At 40.6% G+C, this 26,652-nt stretch overlaps 1 protein-coding gene across 1 annotated transcript in view; it reads right to left on the bottom strand.

The window, feature by feature from the left end:
• The window catches only part of CATSPERB (cation channel sperm associated auxiliary subunit beta), an 81,800-nt gene that overhangs the window by 23,879 nt on the left and 31,269 nt on the right, over positions 1-26,652 (bottom strand). The window contains exons 9-18 of the mRNA XM_036251406.1: positions 25,337-25,432; positions 25,112-25,230; positions 23,921-23,953; positions 20,720-20,786; positions 20,401-20,447; positions 19,634-19,798; positions 18,139-18,285; positions 13,555-13,699; positions 3,771-3,925; positions 1,050-1,204 (exon numbers count right to left, since the gene is read on the bottom strand). Coding sequence (XP_036107299.1) covers positions 1,050-1,204; positions 3,771-3,925; positions 13,555-13,699; positions 18,139-18,285; positions 19,634-19,798; positions 20,401-20,447; positions 20,720-20,786; positions 23,921-23,953; positions 25,112-25,230; positions 25,337-25,432 — 1,129 coding nt within the window. The remainder of the gene's footprint in view (positions 1-1,049; positions 1,205-3,770; positions 3,926-13,554; positions 13,700-18,138; positions 18,286-19,633; positions 19,799-20,400; positions 20,448-20,719; positions 20,787-23,920; positions 23,954-25,111; positions 25,231-25,336; positions 25,433-26,652) is intronic.

The following is a 26,652-nucleotide window of genomic DNA, read 5'->3' as shown; positions in this document are numbered from 1 at the left end:
ATATAGTTAAAGAAATGAAGTGTGATGTAGAGAAGACAAATGTGGCAATGAGTCCTGGCCAGTGTGGCTCCGTTGGTTGAGTGTCGTCCATGCACCAAAAGGTGGCCAGTTGCATTCCCAGTCAGGGCACATGCCCAGGTTGAGGGCTTGAACCCAGTGGGGGCATGCAGGAGGCAGCAGATTGATGTATCTCTCTCATATTGATGTCTCTTTCTCTCTCTCAAATCAATAAAAACATACTAAAAAGTATAGCAATGAAGTAGAAAGAGAGACCAGAAGCAGACCAATGCACATATGGAACTATGATATGTCACAGGGTGACACTGCAGATCAGTGGGGATCCACAGGACAATTGATTATATTGAGAAAGAAAGAGAGAGAGGAAGAGAGAAGGAAATCAAATTCCCACTTCACACAACACACATCAGTTCTAGATAAAAAATTTAAAAATAGCCCTGGCCAGTTGGGCTCACCGGTTAGAGCATCGGCCCGCGGACCAAAGAGTTCTGGGTTTGGTTCCCGCTAAGGGCACGTACCTTGGTTACAGTTTGTCCCAGCCCTGGTTGGGGTCATGTGGGTGGCAACTAGTTGATGTGTCTCTTGTACATCGATGTTTCTCTCTCTCTTCCTCTCTCTCCCTCCCGCTCTATCTGAAGATAAATGCAAAAATAATAAAAATAAATAGCAAAAGTTAAAAACTATTACCAGACAACATAGGAGAATAGTTAAATAAATTATGGTATGCATATATTAAAATTGAGTAATTTATGAAGCATATGAAAATTCTAAAAGCATAGTGAGGTATGAAAGAGGCAAATCACAGGAGAAAGTATACCTAGCTAAATAGTACATTTAGTAAAACTAGACAATACGTTTTGATACCTATGCATGTGTTAAAGCTGTAAAGTTAAAGCTGTTTGGCCTTGTGAAGTGTCAAGAAAAGACTCACTCTATTTGATCCAGAAAATGACTCAAAAAAGTAGGCTCAGAATTGAGACTCTAGAAACCAGTGTGCAATCTAAAGAAATGGGAGGCACACCAGTAACTACCTGGAATGGAGCACTTTTCCCAAATGAATGTTGCTGAATTTCTTGGTGTATGTACTTTCCTTAGGTTCGTTTGCGGGCACGTATGCATAAAAGATCATTTCATTTATGGTGATATACTGGGGGGCAAGTGCAGTCTCAAAGCCCATATCAGCAGCCTGGAGTTGGAAAAAAAAATTAAACTATTTTATACTTCAATTATGACAAAATGTAGATAACAGATTTGTTTTCACTCTACACCCAAACGATACTGTTTTGCTTAACCCCTAGGAGTAACATCGCAGCGTGTTCTGTTTGAATATCCACGTGTGCGCAGGAAGATGTATTTTTGTGTGGAGGAGAAGTACGTTTGCCTTTAAGAGTCCTGTGCCCTCTGTATAAGGCTGGAGCTGAAGGGTGTGTGGAGACCGGAGGAGGGATCGGAGGTGCAGATTGGAAACTCAGTTCTCATTCAGAGTTTGGTTTGGGAAAGGGCTGTGAAGCACCTCTCCTCCCGTGGATGCTGCTGCTCCCAGTCCCACGCACAGCTACCATCTGAGTCCCCAGCTCGGGTGGCACATGCCATTGTCACTTCCTCTGGCTCACAAGGCTTTCCCTGCAGTCAGCACCGGCACCTTTGGCCCAGATTTCTGACCTGTAGGGGCTCCTTTTTAACACCTCCCTCCCCCATCCTGATCCTGTGGCTTTGGGAACTTTTAGGGGGTGGGAGGAGAGGTGGAGACCAGCCCCCAAGGGGGTGCTGGAACCGACCTTGGTGCTGAGATGGAGGGAGTGGTGAACAGCGCAGGCTGGTGGAGCACAGCCGTCACGGAACGCCTCCCCAACCCTTCTGTTCTGTCTTTCCTGTCTCTTGAATTTGGGAACCCGTGGAGCAGGGGAGAGAGTGGGACCCAGATGCAAGGGGAATGGATGTGGGACTGAACAGATGGCGTGTAAGGACGCTGAAAAGGCTTTAGAATTCTGTGTGACATCCAGGCCTGGGGGTGCCAGGAATATGCCACGGAACGTGTGTGCGATCCAGTGGAAGGCAACATGGTGAGGACAAAAAGCACAGGCCCTGGCACCAGTGGCCTGGACAGATGCCTGGTTCCAGTCACTCACCAGTGGCAGATGTCATTTGGGGTGAATTAGTTAGTCTTGCTGTGCCCCACTTCCTCATCAGCAGAATGAGGATAAATAGTTGTTATTAACATGAAGAGCTCACAACAGTGCCCGGCACGCCACAGGGCCAAATCAAGGCCAGGGCTCGGTTTCATCCAGACAGGATGCAGGCACAGTTTGTTTGGGGGGAAGGAGGTGACGGTATTGAGTATGAGTTCTTTGAATTCAACGTGACTATAAAAACCTCTATTAGTGTTTGATTTTTATAATTTAAACTTTCATGTAAGAGAACTAAGACATTTTCTACAAATTGTGAACGTAGTAAAAAATTGAGGTAACTGCTTTTTTGGTTAGTTCTACCCTCCTGTTCAAATCAATGGATTTGTGTTTATGCACAGCCCACAGACACAGGGAGTCACTTGGTGGCATCTTATTGTCACAAGGAAGTGCCCACCTCACACTCTACCAATATCTCAGATAGGGAAATAAAACACTAACTTTTTTTTCCCTAATTTTAGCTATAATTTTTTATTTTTCAATCACAGTTGACATACAATATGAAGGTGTATTAGGTCCAGTGATTAGACATTATACAGCCTACGAAGTGATCACCCTGATAAATCTAGTACCCGCCTGCCACCATATATAATTATTACAATATTATTGACCATGTTTCCTGTGCTGTACTTTATATCCCATGACTGTAACTACCAATTTGTCCTTCTTAATCCCTTTACCTCTTTCACCCACCCCCCAGCCCCTCTCCCATCTGGCAACTGTCAGAATGTTCTCTGTATCTACGAGTCTGTTTCAGTTCTGCTTGTTCATTTATTTTGTCTTTTATCCACATTTAAGTGAAATCATATGGCACTTGCCTTCCTCTGTCTGACTTCTTTCACTTAGCACGATATCCTCTAGGTCCATTCACGTTGTTGCAGATTAAAACATAATCTTTTCAACTGCTTTTTGGGCCTGGTGGTTTGGAATGCTTTATTACATCCTTTATTCTGTTTCTTTTAGACAGATTTTATTAAGCCCCAGTCAAAAGGTCTGTTTGATTCTTTGCCAGTGTGTTGATGAGAGCTCATTTTCATGACTGTGTGCCCATGATGAGTTCGTAGGCGTATGTACCTTCACAAGGGGCACACTATACACTAAAATTATTAGAAAAATCTGTATGTAGTATCATCTGTGAAAAAGACAATACCCCCTTCCTATGTTAGCATTAGGAAAGGAAGAGGTGAGGGGCAGAGTTAATACAAAGAAGGGCAAGTCAGTGGGAAAAACAGCACTGTGTCTGTTCAAGGTCAATCTTAGGAGGTAGAGAATCCAACCCGCCATGAGCCTGGTTTGGCAGTAATGGATCTAGCTTAGACTCTATGGTGGTGTTTTGCTGTGAAGCTACCCAGGGTGGAGTTAAATCTATATAACCCTGAATGGAACTTGCAAGGTCTGGAAGATATTCTCTGGTATATGGAGGTTTTTCCTTTAGTTAAACACAGCAAAGTGCATTAATAAGAGTTTGTCCCAAAGAATATACTTCCCATTTCCCCATTCTGTACATGGAATGGGGCATTTATTCTTAAAACACGGGAAACCGCTTCAATACACTGTATCACTGACCTGTCCAAAAATACCTTTAGAATTTCCAAAGGCCGCAAGTGACCCACCAGCTTCAAAACGGTCTGGAGTCAGTTTATGTATGAATCCCATGTGGTCAAAGTATAACGTGAAAATTTTATCAGTGATAGATCCAATCTTACTATATATTTCTAATCCTGTTAGGAAGGAAACAGAAGTCTCTTGATACTAATCTAATACAACTAGAGAACTTTGAACAGTGTACTTTGTAAAAACTCCTTCATTTAAACTAAGGGGTGGGAATAGGGCTCTAGGGCCCTGGAATTAATAAAACACATGCTAGTCTTTGTTAAGTCCCTAGGAAGTCTTCTCCAGGCTCCATTTCATTACAGAACCTGTTCGCTGAAGTAGGTAAACAGAGTGAGCAGAGGTTGAAGATGTTTAGAAGAGAAGAGGTAGCTCCCCCTGTAGTGGTGTCTCTTCCTAACACCAGGATGTCAGATTCCTGAGTGGGTAGAAGGCAATGAGGAAACATCCCTCAGGAAGGCAAGGGGAGTTATAATAGAGGCCACTGGATCATACACTCTATTAGGGCGACACGCTGAGAGGTACTGGGAGTGGTCTGGTAGGACAGCAGCGTGCACTTAACCAAACACACACAGATCCAGAGAGAGACCCCCTGGGAGGAAGATGGAGCCAAAGTGAAAGCTCAGGTCTCTGGGTGAACAAGGCCGATTTCCACACATACCACCCAACCCTCTGGAGCTGGGCCTGGCTGTCCTGAGATCCACCTGCCTGTCCCTGATTCTTAACTGCTGGAGTTACCAACTCAGTCTTCTATCTCTTCTCTCACTATCTGGAGATCTCATCCAGTTCAGGATTTAAAATCCATCTTTATGAGGATGACTCCCTAATTTAAACCTCCCGTCTCGTTCTCTTCCCTGAACTCCAGACTTATGTCTGTCTACTGACAGTCCCAGATCCACGTCAGTCAGGTATCTCCAACTGGACTCACCCCAGACTGAACCCCCAGTCCTGCGCAAACCTCCTTCATCCTTAGGCTTCCTCATCCCCATTAATGGCAACCGCGTTATTCTTGTTGTTCAGTCTGAAAGCCTTGGTGTGGTTCTTAATTCCTCTCTTTCTCTCACACCCTTTATCTACTCCATCAGCAAATCCTATTGACTTTAGCCTCAAAATATATATAGAACCCAACCACTTCTCATCACTCCCACGCTGTGCAAGTCAATATGATATAAGAAGGAAGGAAGCAGTTTATTATGAGGAGTTCGTTCCTGGTTATGGAGGCTGAGAAGTCCTATGATCTGCCATCTGCAAGCCAGAGAGCCACAGACCTGAGCCCCAGGGGAGCCAATGTTGAATATCCGAATCGGAGGCCGAAAGCCTGAGGACCGGGGGCTACTGATACCAGTGCCCGTCCAAGGGCCGGGGACCCGTCCCAGGTCTAGCAGACAGTCAGGAAGCAAAAGGGGTGAATTCCTTTACTCCACCTTTTGTTTCTACTCTGGTCCTTAAGGGACTGGATGACGCCTACCCCCTTTGGATGCTTATCGCATCCAAAAACAACTTCACAGACACACCCAGAAATAATCTGGGAACTTCTTGGCCTTTCAGGTTGACATATAAAATTAACCAGTACAATTGCTAAGGTTCGATTTGCCATATTTCACCTATAAATATAAGCTACATATTTTTTTCACATTTTAACATCTTGTAAATGGATATACATTTTATAATCGATGTGTTTTATAATCATTGTCCAGCAGATGGCACTCACGCCACAGTGGTTAATTGGTTACACACGCGTATACTTTATATTGTCTTTCTTTCTTTCTTTTTTTTTTTTTTGGTTAATCCTCACCCAAGGATATTTTTCCATTGATTTTTTAGAGAGACTGGAAGGAAGGGAGAGAGGGAGGGAGGGAGGGAGGGAGAGAAACATCGATGTGAGACACATCGATTGGTAACCTCCCGCATGACTCAGACCAGGGCTAGGGATTGAACCTGCAACCAGGTCCGTGCCCTTGATCGGAATTGAACCCATGACCCTTCTGTCCTCAGGCCAATGCTCTCTAACTGCTGAGCCAAACTGGCCAGGCCTATATTGTCTGCCTTTATATTGTCATCACTTTGAGTTTCCTAAATCACTGGTGTACTGTATGTTGAGTTATATTGCTTCTTAAAATACTTTCACAAATATTACATTGTAATTTGACATTGAAATGGTTATTGTGGGTGCAGCACAACAGGAAAACAAAGCAGGGCATATATTCATCAACAAAGCAAAATGTGACCGGAACAATTACCATAATTCCACATTTTCTTGTAGAACCACCACCAGTACTTTACAGGATCTAAGAAAGGTGGAAACTCACAAGTAGATGAAATTGCATTGTGTTTTATCACTTAGATGACGTGAAAAATTTGCCTGACTATACACCAGTCAATGCAGTTATAGGCAGGGAAATCATGCCGCAGTAATAATCTAGGCATTACCCAGGATCACTGTTAAAACATTGTGTCCAAGTTTAATTGGAAGTGTTTTTTGTTCTCTGTTTTAACAAGGTGCATCTTGCAGTCAAAAAACCTTATATTTGATGAACTATAATGTTTATAATATTCTTCTATTGGATTTGAATATGAATAACTAGTGGAGGTGGCTCCAAAGTCTTAGGTGATATTATTTTTCTCTAAAGGTTCTTTATTTTACTTTATTTTTTATCCTCACCTGAGGACATTTCTGCATTTATCTTCAGATAGAGCAGGAAGGAGAGAGGGAGGAAGAGAGAGAGAGAAACATCGATGTGAGAGAGCCACATCGACTGGCTGCCACCCACACAACCCCAACCAGGGCCGGGGACAAACTGCAACCGAGGTATGTGCCCTTAGTGGGAACTGAACCGGGGTCTCTCTGGTCTGCGGGCCGACGCTCTAACTGCTGAGCCAAACTGGCCAGGGCCTGATTGACATTTTCTATTTCAAATAATTCCAAAGTGTTATTGTTTTTATTATTGGTTTTGCTTTTAGTTTTAAAAAAGTAATGTGCTATGATTAACTTTGGTTTTTTTAATTCTTATTTTCAGTATGTATTCATTTATCCATGTAGATAAAATAGAGAAACACCCAGCCAGCACCTCTGTGCATCACGGGAAATTCCTACAACTCGCCATTTCTCAATTTTTAGCATCTATATTTGTCATTTCAGATTGTTCCCATTTATTGCTTTTTCATTCTGCATGTGAACATGTCTCTGTAGTTTATATCTATAACTGCTAAGCATTTAGGATTTATATTGGCAATTTAGTTTAGTTTTCTTAGGTGTTAATTATTTTTACTATTCCCGAAGTCATCTTGCTTAGTCTATTTTGATTTTTGTTTCACAATATGTGCTATTTATTCTCTATTTTCCCATCCCTTCAGCTCCATTCTCAGGCTTTCTCTTTCTTGCCCAGGGCACTGGAAGGCTGCCCGCTATGAATCGCAATGCTGCGCTGTTTCTAGCTGGCTTCTGGCTGGGGTTGGCTGATGAGAGGCACTAGCAGGAGATTCGAACAAGGGAAGGAGAGAGAAGTCTGTCTGTCTATCTATCTGTCTACCTACCTACCTACCTACCTACTTATCTCCTATGTGTTTAATAGCATTACCCCTTTATTTATTTATTTATTTTATCCTCACCCGAGGACATTTTTCCATTTTTTGTTCAGATAGAGCGGGAGGGAGAGAGAGAGAGAGAAACATCGATGTGAAGGGACACATCGAGTGGCTGCCACCCGCACGACCAACCAGGGCCGGGGACAAACTGCAACCGAGGTACGTGCCCTTAGCGGGAACTGAACCCGGGTCTCTCTGTAGTATTACCCCTTTAATCAAAGAGACTGTAATGACTTTCTTCCATTGCTAATCTTCAGATATTTCATTATCATTGTTGGTTCTTTTGACTGTGTCTACTGCTCTTCAAGTGAAACACTTGAGTGGAATTATGTTTCTAGCAGGACCACAGCTGGTAGAGTCTTTTTTTTTTTTTTTAAATCAGAAATGTCCCTAGAAAACAGAATATCAAGGTGGGATCCTGGGGCTGAGTAGCTCACACATTTAAGGAATGCACAGATGACCTCTTGTGCCTGGTAGATATTGTGACACTTGCCATCCCTAGCAAGCAAGGGCATCACAATTGCTCAGATTATTACTGGTGATGGCATGGGATGGAGTGCCTGTGGGGGCGAGACTTCAGGGGAAAGTGGGGTGGTGTACTTGATTACAACGATGATCATGGTTTTTATGAAGATTGTGAGGGTGGTATAAATTTTATGGATATATTGGAAGGTTTACAAAAAGAAAAAGAAAAAAAGAAGAAGAAGAAGGAAAGAAACACTTATGATCTTGAATATCCAACTCAAGGCCAGAGTAGGAACCTGACAGCTTTATGGGGCAAAAATAAATCTTACCTCATACCACACACACAAAGTTAGAAATTTTACAAAGACGTATATAAAAAAATAAAAAACAGTCTGTCAGAAGAGAAGAGGAGAATCTTAACTTTGGAACAGGCAAAGATTTCTTAACAGGATATAAGAAGCAAGAAGCACTAATTATAAGAGAAAAGATTCATAAATTTAACTTTTAAAAATCAATAATTTTGCTCATCAAAAGATACCATGAAGAGAATATAAAAGACAAGAAAGTGGTTGGAAAGAGATGTTTGCAAGACATATTTCTGAAAAAGGACTTATACCCATATTACATTAAAACTCATAGAAGTCAATAAGAAAAAGTCAATTCAATCAAAAATTGATTTAAAAGACCTGAGGACATAATATACCAAAAGTATATATAAAAATTGGCCAATGAACATATGAAAATGTGCTTAATATGATCACTTATGCAAACTAAATCTTCAATGAGATACCATTACATACTCACAGCAATGGCTCAGCTTTGAGAAGACTAACAACAATACTAAGTGTTGGTGAGAAGGAGGAGCGACTGGGATTCCTTCCCATTGTGGGTAGGACAGTAAATTGATACACTTACTATGGAAAAGTGTTAACAGCACTTAATTTTTTTCCACCAAAAACTAAACAAACATATACTGGATGATGTGGCAATTATATTTCTAGGTATATACCAAACAAATGAAAGCTTTGTCCAGCAAAAATCTTATGCAGAAATGTTCACAGCACCTTGGTGGGGGTGGTTCAGTTGGTTGAGTGTGGTCCTGTGCACTGAAATGTTCGATTCCCAGCCTGGTTTTCGAGCTCAGCCCCCCATGAGGGGTGTGCAGGAGCCAGCCGATTGATGTTTCACTCTCACATTGATGTTTCACTCTCACATTGATGTTTCTCTCTTTCTCTTCCTCTCCCTTCCTCTCTAAAAATCAATTTAAAAAACTTTAAAAAATTGTTTTAATGATCATAGCTACTTTTATAAAATAATAGGTCTCAAATAGAAATGATTCAAATACCCATCAGCACTGGAATGGATAAATACATGATAGTATATTAAACAATGGAAGACTATACAGCAGTGAAAAAGAGCAAAGTATTAATAATTGCAACAATCTGAAGGAATCGCAGAGTTATAATGCTGACTGAGAAAAATCAGACACAAAAGAATATATACCGCATAATTCTATTTATATGAAGTTCAAAACCAGGTGAAACATTGGGATTAGTAGTCAGAACACTGGCTAGCCTTAGAGGTTCACAAACAGGAAAGTGGCTTGAGAGAGCTTTCTGGAGTACTGTAAATGGTCCATGTCTCGCTCTACTTCCCAATCCCTCCTAAGGATGTTCAGAGTCATTTCTGTTTATTTCACAATCATTTGATGGCTGATCATCAGACACTTACAGGCTATTGCTCGAATGCCATCTCAACAAATGATTCAGACAGATAAACGACAAAGGTAACCTTTATACCAGCATAAACCGAGCAACAGTTTTATTGACATAACCGAGAATAAGGAAACGCAGTGGTGAAGATGTCAGGAAACGGAATCAGACTTAAATGACCTTTCCTTATCCTTGAATCAGACAAACCAACAGAGATTTTATGGTGATACAACCGATTCTGCCGGTGAGCACCAAGGACACAACACGGAGGTCCAGGAAACCAGACTTTCTGAAGTCAGATCAGAAACCTTAAGAAAGCGTGTTGTTTAACATTGTATCAGAGACTTACAAGACCAGAAAAGAAAAACTGGTTTTAAGCCAGACAGTCAAGAATGCTGACAATGTTAAAAACAAACCAAAAGAAAACCGGTCTCACACGCTTGACTTGGAGATAATCAGTGTTTCCCCACTCTGGTTAGACCTTATCAGATAGCTCCAAGTTCACTCCAATCTCCAAACTTACTCAATATTCTATAAAAGTGCTACTTGAGCCCTGGCCGGTTTGGCTCAGCTCATGGACCAAAGAGTCTCGGGTTTGATTCTGGTCAAGGGCATGTGCCTCAGTTGTGGTTCATTCCCCGGCCCTGGTGGGGTTGTGCAGAAGGCAATTGGTCGGTATGTCTCTCTCACATCGATGTTTCTCTCGCGCTCTCTCTCCCCCTCCCACTCTATCTGAAGATAAATGGAAAAATATCCTCAGGTGAGGATTTTTTAAAAAAGTGCTACTTGAGCATTGTTGGGAGACTATATTTCTGAAGTTACTTTCCATTGCCTATTAAGTTATTGAATTTCAGCATTACTTTTGCACATTTGGTAGCTCCATCATCTTGTGAACACCTAACAAAATGAACCCTCTTTGAAGAAAATATGACTTTGTATTAGACAATGGTCTCTTAGATAATAGAAAAATTAAGCCATCAAAATTAAAAATGTTTGTACCTCCAAAAGCACCATCACAAAAGTAAAAAAATTACCCTCAGAATGAGAGAAAATGCATGCAAATCATATATTTAATAAGAGATATATCCAGAGTATATAAAGTACTTTCACAACTCAACAATAAAGACAATTAACCCAATTTTTAAATGGGCAAAGAACTGAAGACATTTCTCTAAAAAAGATATACAAATGGCCAATAAACACATGGAAAGAAAGATGCTTAACACCATTAGTCATTCAGTAAATGCAAATAAAAAACATAAGATACAATTTCTCACCCACTAGTTACCATGCTACGAACAACAGACAAAAACACCTATTGGTGAGGGTGTGAAGAAACAAACACATGTTGCTGGTAGGAATGTGAACTGGTACAGCTACAGTTTTGCAATTCCTCAAAATGTTAAACACAGAATTAACATAATACCTAGCAATTAGACGCCGATGCATGTACTTGTGGGAACCAAAAGCATATTGCTACACAAAAACTTGTACACAAGTGTTCTTAATGGCATTATTTTGATAAGACCCAGAAGTGGATAAAACATTCAATGTCCATCAACCCAAATATCCTGACAAAGGGATTAACAAAATGTGCTCTGTTCATACAATGACATATTATTCAGCCATAAAAAGGAATGAAGTGCTGATATGTGCTATAACATGGATAAAACTTGAAGACAATATGTTAAATGAAAGAAGCCAGTAACAAAAGGACAAATACTGTGTGATTCCACTTGTATGACGTACACAAGAGTAGTCAAGTTAATAAGGACAGAAAGTAGTTGCCAGGGGCTGGGAGGAAGGAAGAATGGGGAAGTTACTGGTTGATGGGTATGAAATTTTAGTTTGGGCAGATGGAAACGTTCTGGAGGGAGATGGATGGTGATGGTATTTGTAAAGCAATATGAAGGTGCTTAATGTCACTGAGCTGGACACTTACAAATAGTTAAAATGTGCCCTGGCCAGTTTGGCTCAGCGGTTAGAGCGTCGGCCTGCGGTCCAGAGAGACCCGGGTTGGGTTCCCGCTAAGGGCACGTACCTCGGTTGCAGTTTGTCCCCGGCCCTGGTTGGGTTGTGCGGGTGGCAACCAGTCGATGTGTCCCTTTCATGTCGATGTTTCTCTCTCTCTCTCTCTTCCTCTCTCTCCTTCCCACTCTATCTGAACAAAATATGGAAAAATGTCCTCGGGTGAGGATTAAAAAAAAAAAAGTTATAATGCTAACCTTTGTTAAGTATATTTTACCATGAAAACAAATAGATAAATGAACAGCAAAAAAAACAAAAACAAAACTACCAGCAGAAATAAATAAAGAAAAGGAACAACATGCCAAAATGTAAAAAACATGTAAGAGCTAAGGAAAGAAAGAGAAAAGTGTGATGTAACAGATCATGCTACTCCGCGTCCAGCCCTCTGAGCAATATTGAGAGAAGGAAAGTAAAATAAAAATTCCTGAGGACTCCCAGCAACACCCTCCTAACATGGGAGAAGTTGACAGCGAATGAGATGGGATCCAAAGTAAAAGCAAAGGGAAAAGTCAAGCCCTCGAGTGAAGTCAGATTTACCACCTTCCAAGGCACTGCATTGAGTTGAGAAGATGAATCCAGGTTCTACTTGATGAGGGGAAGCAAACAGGTCTTGAGAATAATTCACCTATACTATATACGAGCAAATAGCATCAATAAAAAAAAAAACTACTCAGGAGTTAACCAAGGTAGTTAAAGGTAACCCTAACTCACCAAATGGGAAAGAATATTTGTAAATCATATATCTGATAAGGGATTAACATCCAGAAAATATAGAGAACTCTTAAAACTCAAAGTAAGAAGAACACCAGCAATCTAATTAACAAATGGGCGAAGGACTTGAATAGACATTCCTCCAAAGAAGATTTACAAATAGACAGAAAGCACAAGATTCTCAACATCACTAATCACTAGGGAAATGCAAAGCAAAACTATAATGAGATACGACCTCACACTCACAGCGGTTCTCAACCTGTGGGTCGCGATCCCTTTGGGGGTTGAACGACCCTTTCACAGGGGTCACCTAAGACATAACAGTAGCAAAATTACAGTTATGAAGTAGCAACAAAAATAATTTTATAGCTGGGGGTCACCACAACATGAGGAACCGTATTAAAGGGTCGTAGCATTAGGAAGGTTGGGAATCACTGCTTAGGATGACTATTATGAAAAAAAAAACAGAAAATAAGAAGTGTTGACAAGGATGTGGAAAAATTGGAAACTTTTACACTGGTGAAGTAGCCGTTGTGGGAAAAGTAAGGCGGTTTCTCAAAAGAAAGAAAGAAAGATTTACTATATGGCCCAGCAACTCCATTTCTGGGTATACACCCAAAAGAATTCAAAGAAGAGTCTCAAAGAGATACTTATATACCCATGTTCATAACAATGCTATTCACAATAACTAAACCATGGAAGAAACCCAAGTGTCCATCAATGAGATGAATGAATAAGCAAAATATGGTATATAAAGAATGTTATTCGGCCTTTAAAATGAAGAAAATTCTGCAGTATGATACAACACAGATGAACCTTGAGGACATTATGCTAAGTGAAATAACCCAGTCACAAAAGAACAAATATTACATGATTCCACTTATTGGAGAGACCTCCAGTAGTCAAAATCATAGAGACAGAAAGTAGAATGGTAGTTGCCAGGGACTGTGGCGAGGTGGGATTGGGGAGAAGGGTATAGCTTCAGTTTTACAAGATAGAAAGAATTCTGGATATGGACGGTAATGATGGTTATTGAACATTTTGAATGTATTTAACATGACTGGCTAAGACAGTAAATTTTATGTTATGTGCATTTTACCACAATTAAACTTTAAAAATCACTCTTAATAGGTTCTAGACTTTACGATAAATTGGTTAATATGGCTGATTTTTTTCATGTATCTTCCTATCCCTGGCCACATATATAGAGCTTACACTAATAAAAATGAATTCCTTACCTGCCTTCGTCAAGTAAACCTTTCCACTTTGGGAAACCAAAGTAATATCGGAAGTATAGAAACTATGATAAGTATTCCTTATGATATCATCATGAAAGTCAGCTAATAATTCAAAAGTGTTGCCACCATCGATTGAAAGCCATACCTAAAGGAATAAAGGGACACCTCATTAAAGAGCTGTCATGGAACAGGCAACAATTACCTATGAGCCTACTCCTCCTCCATGAGAAAAGTCATGCAGCATGGTCTTTTCCACATGCCCACATCCATCCATCCACCGGACCCCCAACACATACTGACTGTTTACTTGGTCGACTCTGTATTTCCTTCCTGGAGTTTGGGTGACAGTCTATGTGGCAGGCACAGGTCTACACAGTATGCATGGTGAATGTACAAAAGAACGAAGTTATCCCCATCATCTCCCAAATGGGATCCCCTTGTTCATAAAAGGATGAAGTGCTGGGTGTATTTGCATATGGGAGAGAGTTTACTGCACATTGACATGAGACTTCACTTTCCGGACATCTGGCAAATATGTGTGCAAACAAACATGTGGTGTGTGGAAGAGTCCCTGACACGTGCAAGAGCGTGTCCTCAAATGCTCCGCCATACACAGCATGTATGTTTCTCTGTGTCCTCATCTTTTTTCTTAAAAATTAACTTTAGTGGCAAGTTGTACCTGAAAATAGGCTTTTCTTAAATTTAAAACATTATAATGTGGCTGAAGTCTCTTTGACCACCATCCAAATAATTCTCCTTTTATACCTCATCCGATATAATCGTGGTCTCCTGTATCCCTTCCCAGAGGTAACTACTGTTCCCAATTTGAAAATTCTACACCTTTACATATACCCAGAGGATATGTCCAGTACAGTTCATCATATGGTGAGGAGGAGGAGAGGAGGCATATATCTGGGAAGCACTACCTTTAGACTTGGGCAAGAGGGACCCTTGTTCTGGACTGCATACTTAGTGTATCTGCATATTACAAACACACAGAGAAAGTTTATTAATTAAGCGATGCTTCCATCTCTCAGGAATATAGCACTCATTGCTGGCATAGCACAATCCATGTCCTAAACATATGATATGGGACCTCCATCTTCACTCTTGCTTTGGACCCTGCAAACGTTCCTGGTGAGCATGGTGATGGGTGGGGACATGGGGCTGGAAGGGGAGGGAGCTTTGAACAGTATGTTCAAAATGGCATCATACTGCACTGTTGTTCTGTAAGTTACATTTGCCATTCAGTGGATCTCAGGTCATTTTGCTAGCTCATGTGATCTTCACGTTCTTCTGTACCGAAGCATCCTTCAACTTTATGGCGGTATCACACCTGAGATTCTCTATTTTCCAGCTAACGAACATGTAAAGGTCATATCAAAAGGCTCACTGCTATACACAATACTACAGTGAACATTCTGCCTGCCTCTTTTGAAAACTATCTTATTTTTCCCACCATTCATCCCCTCAAGGTCTGCCTGCCTCCTTGGACTGCTGGGGAAGCGCCCCTCTGGAGCAGGCACTGAACACTAAGTTGCTGAGTCAGGCTATGCACATGCCTATAACGTTAACAGACACTGCCGACGTGTTCTTGAATTTCGCTAAACCAGTTTATATTCTTATAGGTAATGTATGAGAGTATCAATTTCTCCAAACCTCACCAATTCTTGATATTTTCAAAAGTTAATTTTTACTGATTACTTGAATAAAAACAATGGCATCTCATGGCATTGTCTAAATAGTTTTAATTATTAATCTATTGATGGCTCACTTTTATTTTTCTTATGTTAATTAATATAATGAACATGTGTGCACTGACAGCTAAGCCCAAGAATGAGCATATAGCTAGTCCTTTACCTTTTCCTATGTCTCTCCCCAATCCTGCCTCCCTGTCTGTTTCCTCAGAGATATCCAATGTCTAGAAATTTGTGTTTTTCATTCCCTTGCTTTATTAAAGTTTTAGCACATAAGTATGTTTAATTTATTGCTTGATTTTACTTCTTTTTCTCTTTATGCTTTTTTTTTATTCAAAGGTGTCATATCATATGGTCTTCTAGAACTTATTTCCTCCCAGTATCATTTCCTTATATGCATATATTTTGCATATGGTTCAGTTAATTTGCTTTTCTATTGCTGTGTAATAGTTCACTATGTGAATAACATGTACTGTATTCTTCTATTCATGGGCATCTGGATTATTTCCAGTCCTTCAGTGCTGTGGTGAACACTGCTGTGATGAAAATGTTCAAATGTTTTCTCATATATATGTTCCCCTTGACAAGAAAGTGACATCAGCGGGTCATGGAATATGCAAACATTAAAATTTACAGGACAACAATAATGCCAAATTGCTTTCCTAAAGAGTTGCTGTGATTTACCCTCCCATCAGCATGTCTAAGAGATACACATCCTCTTCAACATGTGTGTTGTCAGAATTAATCTTGCCAATTAAATTGCTTAAAATGATATTCCATTGCTTTCTTGATTTGTAGTTCCCTGATGACTTGTGATTATATCATCTCCTCACATGTTTGTTTCATTTGTATTTCTTTCCCTGTGAAATGCTCATTCATATTTAAAAAATTAATTTAGCCATTTTTAAATCAATTTAGCTTTTTTTTATTGCTTTGTAGGAATTTCTTATTTATTCTTACATATAATTCTTTCTCAGTTAAATGTATTGCAAATATTATTTCCCAGTTTGTTTTCACTTCTCATGATGTCTTTAATGAACATAGTTCTTCTCTTCCTCCATCTCCTTTTTTGTTTGTTTTAGTAATTTGTAAGTATCTTTTAGATTTTCTACTTAGATAATCATACCTTTTGATCATATCTTTTAGAGGTTTTTTTCTAATTTTTAATATTCATTCCTTAATTATTTTCTTTGTCTTGCTGCATTCCCTTCTGTGCATTCTTTTACTTCTTGATAATTTCTTTCTAGAACTCAAACTGCTGTTAAATACAACTCTGTCTTCTATATGAGGTATGTACCCCCACAACTGAACATGGAGAAGAACATGCAGTTATGTGGACTGGTCACACTTACATCATGAGCACAGCCCGGCCGGTGTGGCTCAGTGGTTGAGCGTTGACTCATGCACCAAGAGGTCGCCTGTTCGATTCCCGGTCAGGGCACATGCCCAGGTTGTGGGCCAGATCCCCAGTGGGGGGCATGCAGGAGGTGGCCAATCGATGTTCTTTCTCATTGATGTTTCTATCTCATTGATGTTTCTATCTCTCTCTCCCTCTCCCTTCCTCTCTAAGTCAATACAGAAAAAATAATTAAAAAAAAAAAGATAGACATTAAAAAAAAAAATCATGAGCCCAAAGCTCAGGCAGTCACACTGCACTCCTTAGTTCATCCTCCCAGCCTCCGAGGCAACGATTTACTCTGTTCTCTTCCTCAAACCCCTAACCCTCTTCCTCCATCCTCACCCTCAAATAATGACTTTGATTTGTTATTGAGAAAACAGAAGATAAATCCCCACTTGCTTCCTGACCACAGCTACCACTTACCAGCTTTGGGCCCCTGAGCTCTCCCTTCCCTCCTGTGGCTGTAGGATCAGTCTCCTCCCAGGCCAGTCTCTCCTCTAGCGCAGGGCTCTCCTCTCCTCTCACCATTTAGAAATGTCCATCAGTCCAGACGTTGCTCTGTTCTCTCTCCTTCCTACCTCACAAGTTCCCCCCGCCTACTGAGCAACTGCCATTAGCACACGCATAACTTCTCCAATCTTAAAAAACAAAAATAAAACCTCTTCTCTTGAACACCCTTCCTCCTTCAAATATTGCCTCAGTTCAATGCTCCACTTCTGTTTTTGGGGGGGAGGGGCTGATCTTCACCTGAGGATATATTTTCATTGATTTCTAGATAGAGGGGAATGGAGGGAGAAAGGAAGAGATGGAGAAGGTGGCATGGGGCAGGGGGAGAGAGAAACATTAATGTGAGAGACACACATATTAATTGGTTGCCTCCTGCACGACCCCAACCAGGGCCGGGGATCGAACCTGTAACCCGGGTATGTGCCTTTGACTTTGAACCTGCGATCCTTCTGGGCTGACACTCTAATCACTGAGCCAAACCAGCCAGGGCCACTGCTCCACTTTTCAACAAAACTTTGCAAAAGATTTGTTTGTATTCATTGTGTCTAATTCCCCTCCTCTCAGTCTCTCTCTTTTTTTTTCCCATTTTTTGTTCAGGTAGAGTGGAAGGGAGAGAGAGAGAGAGAGAAAGAGAGAGAGAGAAAGAAAGAGAGAGAGAGAGAGAGAGAGAGAGAGAGAGAGAGAGAGAGAGAGAGAAACATTGATGTGAAAGGAACACATCAAGTGGCTGCCACCCGCACAACCGACCAGGGCCGGGGACAAACTGCAACCGAGGTACGCGCCCTTAGCGGGAACCGAACCCGGGTCTCTCAGGACCGCAGGCCGACGCTCTAACCACTGAGCCAAACCGGCCAGGGCTCTCAGTCTCTTTTCATCGGGCTTTCCACCTCCCCAGTCATCAGTGAGATTTTACTCCAAACACAACACTCGGCTGAGAGGACGTGAATGGCTCACACCCACTGGAAGCTCATGTGCACACACCTGATTGCCATAGGCGTACAGAAAATGGCTTCGTGGATGGAACACCATTCCAACAGGAGAAGAGAATGATGAAGGAAACGTAAAGACTGGAAATTTTTGTTTTATTCTTGGTTTGTTCATTTCTAGGATGTGTACAGAGGCAGTGGTCTCCTTCTAGAAATAAAGCATGAGCAATCATAAGAATTTTTCCATTAATAATACTAGCCTATGTTACAATTTTTAGAGTTTCCTGTTACTCGAAGTTTCAGACAGGGACCCATTAACACAGCATAAAACTGGAAGGATTAGCAACCATCGATATCTCTTTACTGGGCTCCCCCCCCCAATCTACATCCATTTAATAGCTGTTGAACATGAAGTTTAGAAGATGAAATAACTTCTCCAAGGTTCTATAATAAATGACAGAATGACTGAACTCAGCAGAAAGACTCGAATGCTCACGCTAATAACTATTACTTCAAAGTACTTTTTAAAAGTGTTGACCCCTGGGCCACATTCACAATCTACTGGATCACGATCGTGAAGGGAATTAGAATATGTACCCCAAGATAGGCACTTTGGTATGAAGATTATTTTAAGCTGAAGACATTTGATACTCAACAGATGCAGGGGGGGAAAAAAAAAGCCTTTCCTTATCTGACTAAAAGCAGCAATGTTGAGAAATAAGACTGCCACCAATTCCTCTTCAGGGTGGATAAACTCCCATGAGGAAGAATATGAATAAAACCTACCCCAAAACCTTCCTTCATGAAAGATTTATCAACCTGAAGGAGACAGAAAGACCATACAGACCTGTATAAACAAACTCTATCTCCTGCTTGTTCTCCTGTGAAGCCATTGTCTTTCATTTGTTTTCCTTAAGTGCCTTTCTCACCCCCCTTATTAGGGTGTCTAACCACCTTGTTGAGTTACTCATCACTGATTTTCACCTGCCTGTACATGTACTGCACACATCAATACATTGTTTTCTTTTCTCCTGTTACTCTGTCTTTTGTCAGTTTAATTTACAGGACCCTGGCTACTGAACCTAAGAGGGTAGAGAAACATTGTTTTTTCTCCCCTAAAATGAAAGGGTAGGGCTGAACTTATATATATTTTTAATGGCTCTAAGAAAAAATCTAATTCACAGTTGGGGTTAAGACCCATTGAAATAGAAAACATAGATCTGTGGCAATTTGGTTCCATTATTTGTTAACCTAAACTGACTACTTTTATGAAACCTTAAATTTACATAGAACTAACTCAGCTTATATTCTTGGGAGAATAAGAAAAAAAGAATTATTAAGCAAATAGCATCATATTTTCTACTTTCATCAAACTGAATGACAGTCAGAGGCAAGAACTCTCTAAAGTATCTGAATCTGTATTACTAGCCGTAAATCATTTTGCTGTAGTTAATTTTATCAACTTCCACTGCCAAAGATGACAAGCACTCGGATGGTTTTGCTTAGTTACATTTTCATTGTTGTAGCGTCAGGAGCAATCCCCTCCGGGCTGCAGGGCCTACCTGGTTGTTTAAGAGGTAGACTCCGGAACCACACTCTTGGTCAATAAGAAATGTTATTATACTTGAAGAGATAGTCTTCATTCCTTTTGGAAGCTGAGGTAAGCAAGGTAACCATTCAAAAAATGGCTCTCTGCTATAAAAACAAGAGCTTGCCTGCAAAAAGGGAGAGGAAATGTTAATGCTGTTTTTGACATATAAGCTCTAATTAGCACTCTTCAGAAAATAAACTAATGACTGGCTACAGATAAAAGTGTTAAACCTTGCCCAGCCGATGTGGCTCAGTGGTTGAGCGTTGACCCATGCACCAAAAGGTCGCCTGTTCGATTCCCGGTCAGGACACATGCCCAGGGTGTGGCTACGATCCCTTGTGGGGGGCATGTGGGAGGTGGCCAATCGATGTTCTCTCTCATCCATGTTTCTATCTCCCTCTCCCTCTCCCTTCCTCTCTCTCTAAAATTCAATAAAGAAAAAAGATATGAAAGTGTTAAATCTGGGGGAAAAAAGGTGTAAAATCTTTAATGCCTATACTTCTCATCTGAGGGATGTAAGTTCAGAGAGCTCCCTTCTGGCATGGACTGTCTGCCTAGATTTCGTGTAGTTAGGCAATCACCATTAAACCCACGTAGAGGAGCCACTGAGAGAAAGTAATGGTTAAGTCTTTCAGTCTGCAGAACCGCTATTGTTTTAGATTAATAACCATCCATCAAATCATACACAGTACAGTTTCTTACCTTTTAAAATATTAAATGCCATACCTCACTTAAAGTCTTGTTTCTCTCAAAGGTGATAGTAATATAGTCAACTATAAAACATGAAGGTACAGAAATTACATGCAGCATCGATATTTCTAAACGTATCACTAACTATGCTCAAATCAAATTTCTTGCAATTCTATCAGCACGTGCCTATTGTTTCAGATTCAAATTAATTTTTCCCCTTAGTTTTAAGCCATGAACTTATACAGAACAAACCTATCTACATTTTACTCTATTTTTATTTTGTCATTTTATTTCATCTATATGTGCTATTCATGTTGAATAAAAGTCCATAAATATCTCTTTACCTAAAATTTACCTTCAAAGTGTTCTCTGTTAGCAAAACATCTTTCGTTATACCACAATTTTCCTTTGACATAGTCAACCTACATAAATAAATAAAAATATCAGTTAGGCAATATGTAGATTTAAGATATAAAATAGGAAACACATTTTTAAAAATTTTAAGGTTCAATAGTTCAGGAATATGGAGCAAATAAAGACAGAAAAATTATATGCAAATAAAAGGGTGTAGAGTGAGGATAAGAAACAAGAATAATGCTTTTTGAACAATACACTCACAAAAGGAATGAAAAGAGATTTCTCCCGAATTAGCAGGTGTCAATGACAGACGCCTAGCCCATGAACTCGTTATCGGAAGCTACAGAAACTGTGAACCTTTCATCAGTCACAATGGGTCACGCGTTTATCTTTTATTCTTCATTAGATGCACCAGGCTTCAGGACTCTTCACAGAAGCCCAACAGTGGCAAGAAGCAAGAAGCAAGAAGCCACAAAAACATAGGTTTTGAAAAACTGGTCATAAGAGTGAAGCTTTCAAGAAAGTGAGATTATGTATGTTGAATATGAATTATATGCAAGAGTTTGAGAGGGACTTTTTTGTTATAGGAAAATTCTGACTTTCAAATTATTGTTGAAACAAAAGGGAGACCTTACATTTTTATAGGTCAGTAATAAAATCTGTATAAACTGCATTAAAACCTTTTTACATATTCTAAAACAGATAGTGGTAATGGTTGTACAACTCTCTGAGTCTACTAAAAGCCCATTGAATTGTCTACTTCAAATGGGAGAATTTCATGCTATTTGCATTATATTCTCAATAAAACTGCTAAACAAAGAAGCAAAAAAACATTTTGAAACAGAATGTGCAACAATTTATTTAAATGGTGTGGTATCTTAAAGCTAAGGTGTTATAGCGAATGAATCTTTGAGCTCTTATATAAATCTTCAGGTTTGTAGGACACCATAATTATCATTACAATATCTGAATAATTAATATAGAATCTTTTTTATTTATCCTCATCCGAGGACGTTTTTCCATTTTTTGTACACATAGAGTGGGAGGGAGAGAGAGGAAGAGAAAGAGAGGGAAACATCGATGTGAAAGGGACACATAGAGTGGCTGCCACCCGCACGACCAACCAGGGCCGGGGACAAACTGCAACCGAGGTACATGCCCTTAGCGGGAACCGAACCCGGGTCTCTCCGGACCGCAGGCGGACGCTCTAACCGCTGAGCCAAACCGGCCAGGGCAATATAGAATCTTTATTGGACCCTGACTTATTCCTTTTCTTCCTCTTTATTTAGATTTCTTCTTGTTTATTTCCTACCTGCAATCAAACTGGTAAGAGCCCAGTCAATATCTTAGGGAATAATTTCATCTGATCAGTTGACTTCATTGCAAAGGATGATCTGATGACCCAAGTCTGACTTAGAGTCACAAGGATTGGTCAGGAATGAACACATAATCCAATTCAGGGTAATGAGTCAGCCCTGAAACTTGCTGGAACTGCTGGGAAAGAGAAACTCTATTCCTGTTGGGATTGCTAAAGCAATCACTTATGGACCTGGTGGCTCTTCTCACTCACAATTGTAGAAAACATGCTGAGAATGAAGCCGATAGCTGGCAAGGGTGGCGGGGGCGAGGGGTAGGCACGACGAGCCTGAGGACTGTAGGAAAGGCCCTGATCGTGAAGGATCTTGCATGTCTCACACAAGTTAGAATTATATCCTTGAAGAAGCGCCCCAAAGTCCCTGCTCTTTCTTCTCAACAGATTTCGGTGGCTAACGGATTTTCCTCACGCCAACTTCCCAATTTAGCATCTTTGTACTTACTACGACACCTGTCTGAATGTGCTTCTTCAAGTGGTTCAAGTTTCCACTTAGATTTCACCTCCTTGGAGAGGTCTGCTACAATCACCCTATTTAAAGTAGAATATTATCTTCCCTTCACTCTCCTGCTTTAATTTAATTTAATTTTATTTCCCTCGTCTGTTTTAATTTTGCTAAGCCCTGGTCTATAATCATCTCACGCATTTGTTTGTGTGCTTGTTTATGACCTATCTCCCTCGGCAGAATGGTAAGCTATGTGAAAGTAGGGACTGTGTCTTATTCTGGAATTCTTCTTATCTAAACAAGCATGGGTTATGGAAAGTACTCAAATATTTGCAGAATGGATGAATAAATAAATGAATAAATCATCAAGTAGTAACTCCTTCAGACCTGCCTAAACAGCCACATATATCCCTTTCTTACCACCCTGCTTTTGGTCATTATAAAAAAGGTCTCATTTACAGGTAAATCCTTATACTTTTTAGGAATAATTTCACTTTTTGCCCTGACCGGTTTGGCTCAGCGGTTAGAGCGTTGGCCTGAGGACCAGAGAGTCCTGGGTTCGGTTCCCGCTAAGGGCATGTTCTTCGGTTGCAGTTTGTCTCCGGCTCTGGTTGGGGTCATGTGAGTGGCAACCAGTTGACGTGTTTCTCTTACATCGATGTTTCTCTCTCTCTCTCCCCCCACCCCTCTCCCTTCGCTCTATCTGAAGATAAATGCAAAAATGTCCTCGAGTGAGGATAAAAAAAAAAGAGAAGAATTTCACTTTTGAGTGTGTGTGCATCTGTGAGGAAAAATGGAGGAGGGGACTTGACAAAAGGCTAGGAATACTCGAAATTTTTGTTGTGGTTTCCAAACTAAAGCATGCTTATATGTTGATGGAAATGACCTATTGAATCATGAAACTTGACCTTGTATCAGAGAGGGGAGATAATCGATGGACTAAAGTCTCCCCAAAAAGCCAGACGCAGAGGTGTGACAAGCTTATTTGGCACGTTTGCACAAATTAGAAAGTGACTTTCTCCAGGGAGGCACAGGTCTGCACAGGCGTAGGTGGACTGGGGGGAAAGTGTCAGCCAGATTTCGGCCCCTCCTCTCTTTCCCACTGGGCGCCCCATGCAGAAAATACCTACGCACCCCTGCAATCCTGGTCAGCACGTGAAACAAGGCAGCCTCTGAAACAAGGAGGGGCACTTGTCTTTGGAACAGAAGAGGAGATCATTGCTTGAGAGCTAGTAGAAATACAAGTTTTTAGCTCAAATGGTAAACAATATTACAGTAGCAGGAATAATCTATATTGTGAATTCTTGTCTTGCACCTCATCTCTTAGGGCAACCAAGGAAACATCTCTTTTAACCAACCCTTGGAGATTTAAAGCATCTTACCCTTTCGAAACCACAAAAGTCTGCCCTTGAAAACTAGAAGAAAAAAAAGAAGAAGAAACTTTGATTTTTGCTTGATATGAGAAGGCATAACACAATGTAGTGATTTAAAGGCGATGTTTCTTTTATATCCCGGCAGTTGGGAGCATCACCCTGAAACCAGCCACTTAAGTAGTTTGCACAATACCCTGGAGATTTCCTCTTCAGTCTTTGCCTTGTTTCGCCATTTGATTAATTTGCTTATACAACTTAATTCCAGAAAGGATTTGGGATCAAAACCCCATCTGTTGATGACTTAAGTGGAGAAGTTAAGAAGTGTGCAGAAATACACTAAGTCTGCCACCCACTTGGGATGAGGAAGGCACAGCCTTGACCGGTCATGCTCCCCACGGCCTCCTCCTGCCCAGCTCAGTGCAGCTCCTAGGTCAGACCCTCTGTCCTTTGAATGTGAGTCACTGTACTTGGCATCTACCACTCTCTGCTTTAGCAATCACACGATAAGGCCAGATAAACACATCGAAGGCCAGATTAGTTGTCTGAGCAACAAATGGTACTTTCTCAGAGATAGGGAGGAGGGAGGCTATGAATATTTGTATACCTCAAGAAAGGAATCATTATTACGCATAAGAAATACCTGCTTCTCAACCAGTACAATTGCCCCTTTCATACTTACCCTTATCTTTTCTTCTACAATTCCTAAGTCTTTATTACTTCTCTTATTTCTGTTGTGGTAATTTTTGAGAGGTATTTATTAACATGTTTAAGAATTTCATTCCACCCATGTTGTGTATGTTAACCAACATGTATATTCCCTGTCTCTCAATCCCAAATGTTACTTTAATTTGTTACTTTGTAATACTATATTTAGATTTATACCTTACCCTAAAGCATTTTGGGAACATATATAAAGATAGATAGATAGATAGATGATAGCTAGATGGATAAAGTATTTTCTACTTGTATATATATAAAACTTATTATAAATTTGTATAGCAATAAAACTAGCAAGATTTCCAAATATTCAACACTGTAAGGCAAGGGAAAAAGTTACTGTATTATGCTTGTATGTCCTTTAAAAGGAAGAAGCATTTCAATTCTAAGATACACCACACGTAACTGAGATATTCAATGTTTCTACTTTATATCACGGAAGATATTTTAGGCGAACTATTCATTACAAAGCTGTTCACATACCTTTAGGACAGGGGTTGATGGCTGACGAAGATCTCCACTTATAAAAAGTCCCAAAGAGGTGAGGATGACTAAGAAATGGTTTGTTAAAACCAAATCCACCACTGTGAGCTCCGTGTGTTCTACGGGAAGAGATCACACCATGGGTTGTGAAGTAAGGACAAGGTGAATGTGGATCCATTGTGGACAGATGAAATGCTGACGATGAAGGGCTGTCAGAGGAGTTACCTTCTCCCACGTGGGAATAGATCGTGCCCGTCAGGTTATACCACAGAGTATTGTCATAATCCCCAAATCCAGAAAAGCTGAGGCCTAGGTAAACACCTGCCACGAGAGGAAAGGAAAATTAAGGCTGGACAACCCTGCCGAGCGGGTGACTCACTTCTACGGGGCCAGGTCTTCAGGGGCCGGAGCCGGCCTCTCCTCCTGGCAGCCCGTTCTATGCCCACACCTCTCTCCTCCCCTCCCTCGGAACCTCCCTTCCCCACACTGGGAAGGTGGAGTACCTTCAGGTTACACCACAAGATTTTAGCCAACCATCTCACTTAATTATTAAGTATTTTGTTTTATATGGAAGGGGGTCAGACTTGGGCGCCCCAAAACGGGTCACTTTGCCATAAGGATTATTTGGAGCTGAAGACAATTGAGAATTAACAGATGGAGAAGAGTTCTCTGTCTTCTCCGTGTCTGCCTACAAGCAGGGCATACATTTTCCTTTGAGAAAGGCACCCCATTACACCAGAAAGAAAACACCCCTACACCAGACATGAGACAAGTTTTCATAAACACATCTTACAAAATAAGTGTTATCTTCCATTAGTCCCCCCAACTTATTTCCTAGTCACTTCCCCAGAATTTATTGTTCTGTGAAGCCCAGATCCCTTTCCTTTGTTACATGGTATATAAACTCACGAGTTAACTACTACTTTGACTTTCACTTCTTTTCTGTAAACTTCCTTGAATATAAATATAATAAAAACGACATGCCTTTTCTCCTAGTAGTCTGTGATCATTTAATTTACAGACCCCTGGGACTGAACCTAAGAAAGCAGATGAAGAGTTTGTTGTTCCTCAAACCCTTCTGAGCATAAATATGTTCCTATAGCATTGGTACAATTTTAGTAAACAATAAAAAACCCCAAAGACAAAAATTAAAATGTAAACTCTAAGAGAAAAGAAACTATGTGTGATTTATTTTAATATGTGCGATTTTAAAAATAGAAAAAATATTTGCTGATGCTTCATGAGCACTTAGTAAAAAATGACCAAACATATTGCAAATACTGAAAAGAACTTTTTTCCCTGATCCCACCTTTCCTTGGCCACAGCTCAGAGTGTTGTGTGTGTGTGTGTGTGCGTGCGCGCGTGTTTTAAACATAGAGTGGAAGGGAGGGAGAAGGAGAGGGGAAGAGAGAGAGAGAGAGAGACATGGATGTGAGAAACACATCGATTGGTTGCCTCCCGCATGACTCCAACCAGGGAAAGAGATTGAACCTGCTACACAGGTACATGCCCTTGACCAGAAATCAAACCCGGGACCCTTT

The sequence above is a fragment of the Molossus molossus genome, unplaced genomic scaffold, assembly GCF_014108415.1.
Source record: "Molossus molossus isolate mMolMol1 unplaced genomic scaffold, mMolMol1.p scaffold_m16_p_1, whole genome shotgun sequence".
In the NCBI taxonomy this organism is placed as follows: Eukaryota; Metazoa; Chordata; class Mammalia; order Chiroptera; family Molossidae; genus Molossus; species Molossus molossus.
This window is presented reverse-complemented; position numbering and strand designations above follow the sequence as displayed.